The sequence below is a fragment of the Tasmannia lanceolata genome, unplaced genomic scaffold (assembly GCF_043159265.1).
Source record: "Tasmannia lanceolata isolate RefF3 unplaced genomic scaffold, GAP_Taslan_0.1 ptg000018l, whole genome shotgun sequence".
In the NCBI taxonomy this organism is placed as follows: Eukaryota; Viridiplantae; Streptophyta; class Magnoliopsida; order Canellales; family Winteraceae; genus Tasmannia; species Tasmannia lanceolata.
The window spans coordinates 69454006-69463742 of record NW_027518695.1 but is presented as its reverse complement, the minus strand read 5'-3'; the positions used below and the strand labels follow the sequence as shown (position 1 = coordinate 69463742).

At 36.4% G+C, this 9737-nt stretch overlaps 1 protein-coding gene across 1 annotated transcript; it reads left to right on the top strand.

The window, feature by feature from the left end:
* The first annotated feature begins 2944 nt into the window (after positions 1 to 2944).
* LOC143850764 (zinc finger protein ENHYDROUS-like) lies at positions 2945 to 7970 on the top strand. The gene is made up of 4 exons (XM_077360013.1): positions 2945 to 3238; positions 4829 to 5225; positions 6166 to 6350; positions 7177 to 7970. Exons 1-4 carry the CDS (start codon positions 3172 to 3174, stop codon positions 7893 to 7895), a joined length of 1368 nt encoding a protein of 455 aa, XP_077216128.1. The 5' UTR covers positions 2945 to 3171; the 3' UTR covers positions 7896 to 7970.
* The last annotated feature ends 1767 nt before the right edge of the window (positions 7971 to 9737 follow it).

Sequence of the window (9737 nt, the reverse complement as noted above, 5' to 3'; positions counted from 1 at the left end):
GAAAGATTAGTAGAACAAGGAGCTTAAAAAAAAATCCAGGTCGAGTAATTGAATTTGCTTTTGTAATTCAAGACGAATCCATTCATTGACATAAGAATCAAATCATTTCTGATATCCAAAGGAGAGCCTGAATTTCTGAATCTTTGAACCCTTGTGAAAACTCATTAATCGGTCAACAAATTCAACAAATCCCTCATTGCCAGAAGGTATCTCCTATTCATGATTTTCTAGACGCGGATAAAGATTAATTGAAAAATTGAAATTATGGATCTGAATCTAAAGGTATCTCCATTTGGTTGACAAAATGCATATCCATACTGCATCTTTGGCAGGCAAAAAAGGAGAGTATATTGGAAAGAAGATAATCTGGTAGTTCGCTTATCCGATCGCAATCTTCACCTCGTCTGCCACTGCTTGAGATCCGTTTTCGCTTCAAACAAGCTGATCGGACTAAGGTAGATCTCCATCTGCTCGATCGGACTAAGGTAGATCTCCATCTGCTCGATCGGACAGGTAGCTGGTTTCTGATTTTGTAAAGAAACCTAAAACCAGTCATACAATAGGAGAATCTCTTTTAAGTGTAGTCTGGTAATATTTTAATACATCTCAAAATTTTGCCAGTACTTACGATTTTTTTATTTTTTTCATTTATCTATATGTTCTTTATATTTGTCGATTATTTGACGTTTCCTTCACTTATAAGTTATATCCCATTACTCAATTACACCATAGAGAATAAAACCAAAATCTATAATCCCATAAATTTCCTTTTCAATCCGGAAATCACATTCCAATAGTTGATATCATATTGGAAAACACGTACAGATCATGTGATAATAGAAATCTGAATAGCCGTGATAACAGAAATATAAAACATATTAACAGACTATCATATTTTATAGACACATGAATTTGCTTAAGCATGCTATACTAAAATGCACATACACAAGAAAACACTGATTAAAAGCAAAAATAACGAATTTTCCATCCACTTTCAACCATTCCCATCACTCAACAAAAAAATTCTATATGCATATAAACACCATAACATATCTACTTTAACAAAAAATTTCCTAGCGCTGTCGTCTCTAAGATTGTTGGAGATTTTTTTCAAGAAATATATAAGGAATTTTCTGTTAATATTAATTATTATATATTCGCTAATAATAAATCAAAGTAATAAAAATATTCATGAGAAAAGTTAAGAAATAGCCTGTCTTTGGTATCGAGGCACGCCGAAAATAGTGCTACCCTTAGAGACGATATTTCGCCTTCTGCACTGAGTTTGTCCGCGTTAATCTCCCAAGATATGACAATCCATTGGGTCTATTCCGTGAGGGGAATCGATCTCTCGAACTCTCAATCGCCTGTATCATAACCACAATAAACTATAAAATATGTATTAAGACGAAAAATCAAGTGGAAAAATCGATGCAGGGTTTTTTTTTTTTAATCATGAAAGAAGATTATACTTATTTTCCAAATATCCACAATGGAAGAAGAAGAAGAAGTTTATGAAGAAAGATGGGTTGCATCTTGGGAAGATACGCACGCCCTTAAATCTCTCTTCCTATAACGTCCCACTTCTTCCAAAAAGTTTCCCACTTTAATTTCCTATTAATAAGGATCGTTAAAGTAAAGATAAAATTAAATAAAACGGTTTTAAAATTATTAATTCAGTTACAACACATTTTGCATCAAATAAAAGAGACCAACAAATGAATAGTTTAGATAATCCAAATATGTGGGTCCTACTATACTTTTTCTCTCATATTATAGTAATTATAGCTCCGTTGATGAAATTTTGTCTTCATTAATTAGAAGAGATTTTCTCGAAGAGATTGAAATCTTGAATCATTGAGATATCGGTCAAGAATCAAGATATATATTGGCCAATATATCAGATTTATCTTTATTAATTAGAAAAAGACATGATCAAAGAGATCATGGTGAAGAACAGAACAAACCCAAGAACAAACAACCACAAAATCCTCAAGGGGAGGGAGAGAATCGAAAATCTCTAACTCCTCTCTAGCCACTCCTTCAGCAACAAGACTAACTGCCTCACGGTGTGTTGACCTTATCATCAAAATCCAAAACAAATAGAGCTAAGTGTTTTGTTGATAACCATTGTCGAAATCACCCACAAAGCACTTAATTGCAAAAGTAATTCCTTTTCGCTCAAAAAAAAAAAAAAAAACTACATCTAAAGGGCTATGATAAATTCGCATCCGCTTAGGATATTTCGCACCCCTTTAACATGACAAAGCGTTAAGTCTGCCACAAAATTCACGTTACAGGGTATCCAACAGGGGGCGCAAATTTATCATCTCCCTATCTAAAATATGTGCTTTTGGAATGAAATCTCACGTTGCACTCTTTTACCCCTCCTTTTTATAAAAACACCCCTTCTCTTTGTCTGTTAACTGAAAATGACATTACCAAAAGGCATCACATTCAGTAGATGAGTAATCAAAAGAAGTCAAAAAAAAAGAAGTAAAAAGGGTGTCTTTAAGAAACAGGTGAGGTGTTAAAAACATCCCTTACTAAACAACACGGCATAAAACCTAACAGTATGGGGTGGCTCGGGGAAGAAAAGTTAGACAAATATCAGATACGACGAACCAACAAGGGTGGAGGTAGGTAATTTTGGGGGCTGTATTTTTTCTGAAAAGAAAAAATTCGAAACTTTCAACACGTTCACTACACGACAAAGAGCGCCGGCACCACTTAGTCTGAAGTCCTCCGACAGATGCTTGAAAGCTACAGAGTCTCGCATCTTCTTACACGTGGAAGTATCACAACCGTCCAAAATCCACAGAGGAAGACTTAGAGGTTGGGGTTTAATTTTCTTTGACTCCAACCTCAGGTTAGAAAACTAACCCTAGGGTTAACTGTCCCAGCTTTAATGAAGACCCCGTTTAAAGTTTAAACTCAATCTCTCTCTCTCTCTCTCTCTCTCTCTGTGAAAAATGGATTCAAGGGACTGAAAAATGTGAGGTGGGTCTGGTTTTTTTTTTGTTAGGGAGTAAAGAAACAAGAAATTTGGTGAAGTTCTTAAAATCCTATGCTTCAAAAAACCCTAGAAATTTTGTGTATTTATCACTTTTGAGGAAGGTTGAGAAGAAAGGCCTAGAAATTTAGCATATGTTTGAGTTGAGTTGAAAACACATGGAATTGGAGAATTCTGTACCGGTGGGGGTGACAAAGAAGAAAAGGAGTCTACCAGGAATGCCAGGTAAATTATAAACCATAGGAAAATAGAAGTTTATATAAATAGTCTTTTTATAGTGTAAATTAGATTGATATTACAATTATGGGTTTTTTTTTTTTTTTTTTAATGGTACAATTATGATTTATTTTTCAATCTAGAGTCCCTTTTTTTTCTTTAAAAAAATAATAATAACCCATTTATAGTGTTAATTAGCTTAATGTTATATACACTATTTATTTTTCAATCTACAATAATTTTTTTTTTTTTACAAAACTAGCTTGTTTATAGTGTTAATTAGATTGATATTACGATTATGATTTTTTTTTTTTGAATGGTACAATTTTGATTTATTTTCCAATCTACAATCCCTCTTTTTTTCTTTTTTTTTACAAAAATAACCCATTTATAGTGTTAATTAGCTTAATATTACTCTTACTATTTATTTTTCAATCTACCATCTTCTTTTTTTTTCACAAAACTAGCTCGTTTATAGTGTTAGTTAGATTGATATTAGAATTATGGTTTTTTTTGAATGGTACAACCAAGGAAGCAGGATTCTTCCATGGGAGTCTTCGATTCCCGCTTACGATTCCCGCTCTCGCAACCTTGAGCAGGATTCTTCCCGGGAGCCTTCGATTCCCGCTTTTGATTCCCGCTCTGGCAACCTTGAGCAGGATTCTTCCCTGGGAGCCTTCGATTCCCGCTTTCGATTCCCGCTCTGGCAACCTTGAGCAGGATTCTTCCCTGGGAGCCTTTGATTCCCGCTTTCGATTCCCGTTTTGATTCCCGCTTTCGATTCCTGCTCTGGCAACCTTGGTACAACTATGATTTATTTTTCAATCTACAATCCTTTTTTTTTTTTTTTTTACAAAACTAGCTTGTTTATAGTGTTGATTAGCTTGATATTACAATTATGATTTATTTTTCAATGTACATTTTTTTACAAAAATAGCCCAGTTTTAGTTAGCTTATTATTACAATTACGATTTATTTTTTAATTTACAATTTTTTTTTACAAAAATAGCCTGTTTATAGTGTTAATTAGCTTAATATTACAATTGCGATTTATTTTTCAATCTATTTTTGACTGATCAGGAATGCTAGTAGGTAAACTGAGAAACAGAGGAAAATAGAACTTATAATTTTATTTTATTTTTGAAAGATTACCTTGCATCTTATCCTGAGTACTTGATGCAAATGGAGAGTAGATTATGGAGTTCTAAAATAGAACTTAGAATGACCTGTTTATAGTGTTAATTAGCTTAATATTGCAATTACGATTTATTTTTCAATCTATTGTTGACTGATCAGGAATGCTAGTAGGTAAACTGCTAAACAGAGGAAAATAGAACTTATAATGACCTGCTTATAGTGTTTTGTATGTTTTTTTAGCCTGGAATTTATCTAGGAAACCAGGGCGGCACCTTAAAATTTTATTAATATGAAAATATAGTTACAAGAGGACTACATAAAACCTTGCCTCTAACCCACCAAAGATACAAACAAAAAGAAAGGAAAAAACCCTTTTACTCCTGTAACAAAAAACAAGCTAGTTATAGTGTTAATTAGCTTAATATTACAATTACTATTTATTTTGCAATCTATTTTTCATAGATCCGGATGCGGAGGTAATTGCACTATCCCCAAAAACCCTAATGGCAACGAACCGATTCGTGTGTGAGATCTGCAACAAGGGGTTTCAGCGGGACCAGAATTTGCAGCTCCATAGAAGGGGTCACAATTTGCCATGGAAGCTCCGGCAAAGGTCTACCAAGGAGGTCAAGAAGCGCGTTTATGTTTGCCCGGAGACGTCCTGCCTCCACCATGATCCGGCGAGGGCGCTCGGAGATCTGACCGGAATTAAGAAGCATTTCTCCCGGAAGCACGGGGAGAAAAAATGGAAGTGTGATAAGTGTTCGAAGAAATATGCGGTACAATCAGATTGGAAAGCTCATTCGAAGATTTGTGGGACTAGGGAGTATCGATGCGATTGCGGTACTCTGTTCTCAAGGTCTCCTTCTTGATGAAGTTGAATTCTTGGACTTTCAATTTGTTTATTGGATTACGCCATTAGGATTTTATTTTCTGTAGTTATCTTTTTTGTTGTGAATATAAATGATTAAATAACACCAACTCTAAGAGCTAATTGTGACTCAACCAATTACTCTAAAAGCTCGTGGTAATATTAAGGAGTTGTTGGGTTTTGAATACCTGAATGAGGCAATAGCTCTGGTATCATGTGAAACGACCAATTACTTCAAAAGCTTAAGCTGTTAGAGTTGTTGTTATTTAATCATTTATACTTCGTGGAAGTTTAATATATCAAGGAGTTGTTTGGGTTTTGAAACCAGGACTTAGGGCAATAGTGTTGAAGTATAAATGATTAAATAACACCAACTCTAACCACTTAAGCTTTTCGAGTAATTGGTTGTTTCATATAGTATAGCATCAAAGTTAGGTTTTAAATTTCGGTTTTGGTTTCAGTGGAAATTTGTGCCAAAATTATGAAAAAATGGGTTAAATTTTCAGTAATTTTTAAATTTTGGTAATTCTGATGGATATCTTTAAATTTAGGTTGAAATCTTATAAATAAGCTTGAAAATGAATTTTTGGCATTTTCAGTGACATCTTATAAAATCAGAATTTTATAAGATGTCACTGAACTCAACTCAACAACTCGAGCTGAGCTGAGCTGAGCTGAGCTCAGCTCAGCTCAGCTCAGCTCACATCTTATAAAATTCTGATTTTATGTGAATTTCGTATTGGCTTCAACCGAAACTGACACATTTCGGCCGAAATTTTAAACCATGTCAAAGCTATTGCGAAGTCCTCTTTTCAGAACCCGATCAACTTAATAAAGTTGAACGAAGTATGAATGATTAATAACACCAACTCTGACAGCTTAAGCTTTTGGAGTAATTGCTGTTTTTTTTTTTTTTTAATTTTTTTAGGAGGGATAGCTTCATCACGCACAGGGCTTTCTGTGATGCACTTGCTGAGGAGAATGTAAAGACCCAGACTGTGGAAAACTTGACTTTGGAGGAAGATCCAAAGCTGAATAAATCTGTGGATTCTGCCACTGATTCTCCTTCTCCCGCTGTTGTTATATCTGAGGTCTTGCCTGTTCAACAGAGAGGTAAGATTGATTAAAAAAAAAAATGGAAAAACCAAAAAAGAACAAGATCCGAGATATTGAAGTTTTTTAAATTTTTGTTTCTTTATTGTTTCTATGGAGGGTTTTGTGGGATTTGTTCCATAAAATAAAAACCCACCAAAATCTTGGATTTTTTGATGTTGGTTTTGTTTGGTAATGGAAGATTAGAAGCACAAGCGGTTAAAAAAATAATAGGGTAATGTTATCAGGACAACAATATTTTGATATTTGCACAAACTATGCTGTCTTTTCTTCTTTAATTGGCTTGTGAGACCTTTTTGGTATATGTAATAACCTTTTGACAGCTCCTTAATACTAAAGACAAGATGGGTTTGTGCAATTATTAAAACATCGTAGAGCTGATGTCATTTCCCTTTAATAATTCCACTAACTCATAAAGAGCTTTCAAGGATTATTACAGCTTCCAAAAAGCTCTCACAAGCTGACTTTATGTAATTGTTAAAACATGGTTGTGCCTATATCATCCACGCTTCTTTGGTTCTCCTTTTCTTTTTTAAAAAGCACACACACATGCGCAAACTCTTCACCAAATAGTAACTTGCTTATCTTTTGTGAAACAACCCAGCACTCTAAAAGCTTCTGTTAGAGTTGGTTTTATCTAATCATTTATACTTGCACACTCCCACTTGAGTGTGGCTCCTTTTTTCGGGTTGCTCTCGATTTTTAATGTCAAGTAGTTGTTGAGTTTTGAGCAATGTAACCAATTACTCTAAAAGCTTAAGCTGTTAAGAGTTTGTGTTATTCAATCATTTATACATCACCCTTCTCTTTTCTTTTTTTGAATCAGAGCCGGAAAACCAAACGGAAATCTTACAGCTTCCACCGCCAATGACTGTAATTGGAAGCAGCATTAGCAGCAGCATAGGAAGTAGTAGTAATAGTAGTAATCTATTTTCAAGCATTTTCGCGCCCACAGGGCCACAGAGCTCAGCATTTTCAGACATGATCAATGCCATGGCTCATTCAGAACGCGGCACGGCTGAGCAAGCAACAGCAGAACCCACTTCACTATGCCTCTCTTCCAACACTTCAACTCTATTCTCCCCTATCTCCACCACTACACTAGCCCAAGATCGCCGCCAATTCGCTCCCCCTCCACCTCACATGTCTGCCACAGCTTTACTTCAAAAAGCCGCTGAAATGGGAGCTGCTGCCTCAAATGCTTCTCTTCTCCGCGGGTTTGGGCTCTCTTCTTCCACAACCACACCAGAGTCTGAAACTTCAGTCACACAGAGTAGTGCAAACGGGCTCGGACTTGGGCTTACGGGCTTAGGATTGCCTGAATTGATGATGGGTCAATCGCCTTTATTTGGGACAAAACCAACTACTCTAGATCTTCTTGGTTTGGGGATTGGTGGTGGTGCTGCGGTCGCAGGCGGATTTTCAGCTCTGATAAGCTCAATTGGAAGTGGGCTTGATGTTGGAAAATCATGGGAAGGAGCAGAAAGAAAGCCAACAGCCCAGCACTTATGTAAGGTTGATCAGGATGTTTCCTTTTTGCCATAGAAATCTTTTTGTTGTTGTTGTTGCCTATTTTGTTACTCTAGAAGAAGAAGAAAAGTTATATGGTCTTTTTAGTAATGTTTTTTTCTTTTCCCTTTTTTTTTCGTTTCTTTTCTTTCTATGATGGTAATGAAATTCTAAGCTATATTCCTTGCATTTGAAAGTGGAGGCAGCTTTCAGAGGAGATGAAACACAGAGAAGAAGAGAGGTGTTAAATGCAGAAAAACAAACTAATGCTATTAGAGAAAAATTTTGCTAAAACCGCGTCTTGTCTGTGTGTGGAGTTTCAAGTTTGGCTGTAGCCCATTCCTTTTGTCTCCTAAAATGCCTTTTGTTTTGATAGTGGCACTGTGAAACAACCAATTACTCCAAAAGCTTAGGCTGTCTATTTTTTAGGGTTGCCTTTCGCATAGCAGCTATGTGGCCCCTCTTTTGGGTTGGCCATTAGATGTGGATTTTTATTATCAAGGAGTTTTGAACCTAGAACCTTGGCTCTTTGGCTCTGATAATACCATGTGAAACAACCAATTATTCCAATAGCTTAAACCCTCACAGATGGCGTTACTTAATCTTTATACTTTCACCCCCGTCACGTGTGGCCCTTCTTTTTAGGGTTGGCCTAAACGGGCCCGTTTTCGATTTGTTGCGGCAGTGCGTGGGGATTGATGGTGGACCTGTGGAGAACTCCAAGCTATAGCAGGTGATGGAGAAACAGGGGGTTTGTGATGGGAATGACCGTGGCCCATCCAGGCCAAGGTAGGATCAATGAAGCTCTGATACCAGAGTTTTTTATAGCATGCCCTTTGAATGGTTTCACAACCAGTTGTGATCAGTGTTTTTTTTCCTCCTCTATGATCAGCCCCCAAGAAGCTTACTTCCTCATATATTATTGTCCACTTGATTCCCGCTGATCATAGTGTTTTGGCAAGGGCCTGCTTGCTCCGGAACTTCTTGTTCTCAGGTCTGATCATAGTCTGAGCTTAGAACTAAGTTCTAGCACAGAGTCCATGAATTTTGTCCAGCTAGGGATGGAAAGTAGCTAATAAAACTAAGGCCCTGTTCGTTTGAGATTGTAACAACCGATTGTGAGGCCCAAACCTATCATCGGACTCAAAATTATGTTTACTTTTGAGTCCAATAATAGGTTTGGGGCTCACAATCAGTTGTCACAATCTCAAACAAACAGGGCATGTGATTGGTTACAGATTCCATGAGCAACTGATTATGTGCTCAATTTTAGGAGTCAACCGATGATGTGCTCAATTTCAGGAGTCTTCGTTGGAATAACTTCTAACTTCCAGCAGTTCTATGGACAACCAATTTCAAACTCTGGATATCTTCAAGTCTTCACGGTCGCAGAAATTGGACTGTCAAGCAGTTCCAAAAGGATAATGCAATTTGAAGAAATATTCAAGTGATTGATTGACATCACTCTCAACCCATAAGCAAGCTGTAAAAGGATACAAATCTTTAAATATTATTCAAAGGACTCCCAATGTTTAGGAAGTTAACTGAGGCAACAAACTTGGTAGCACAATATAGATGACTGGTTATCCCAATTAAAGAGCAGAATTTTATCACCTTAGAGTAGTGGCTTTCAGTCTCTTGACCATGATTGCAGGTTCATGCCCAAGACGATGCCTCTGGTTTAGATTTGCCATTAAAAAGAATTGTAAGAGAATAAACATGAGCTTCATGATAAAACTGGTTGTTATGGTGACTAGATAAGGCATCAATGACTGGATCAATGACCGGCACAACCGTAGCCAGTAACCATCCTAAACTTAGTACCAACAACCGGTGAGATTGTATTGGAATCCATCCACTTCCAAAATGCACCAGTAA

Coding starts and splice junctions, on each gene's coding strand:
- LOC143850764 (XM_077360013.1), top strand. CDS start 3,172: ATGGAATTGGAGAATTCTGTACCGGTGGGGGTGACAAAGAAGAAAAGG. Junction 5,226..6,165: donor TGCGGTACTCTGTTCTCAAG/GTCTCCTTCTTG, acceptor TAATTTTTTTAG/GAGGGATAGCTTCATCACGC. Junction 6,351..7,176: donor CTTGCCTGTTCAACAGAGAG/GTAAGATTGATT, acceptor TTTTTGAATCAG/AGCCGGAAAACCAAACGGAA.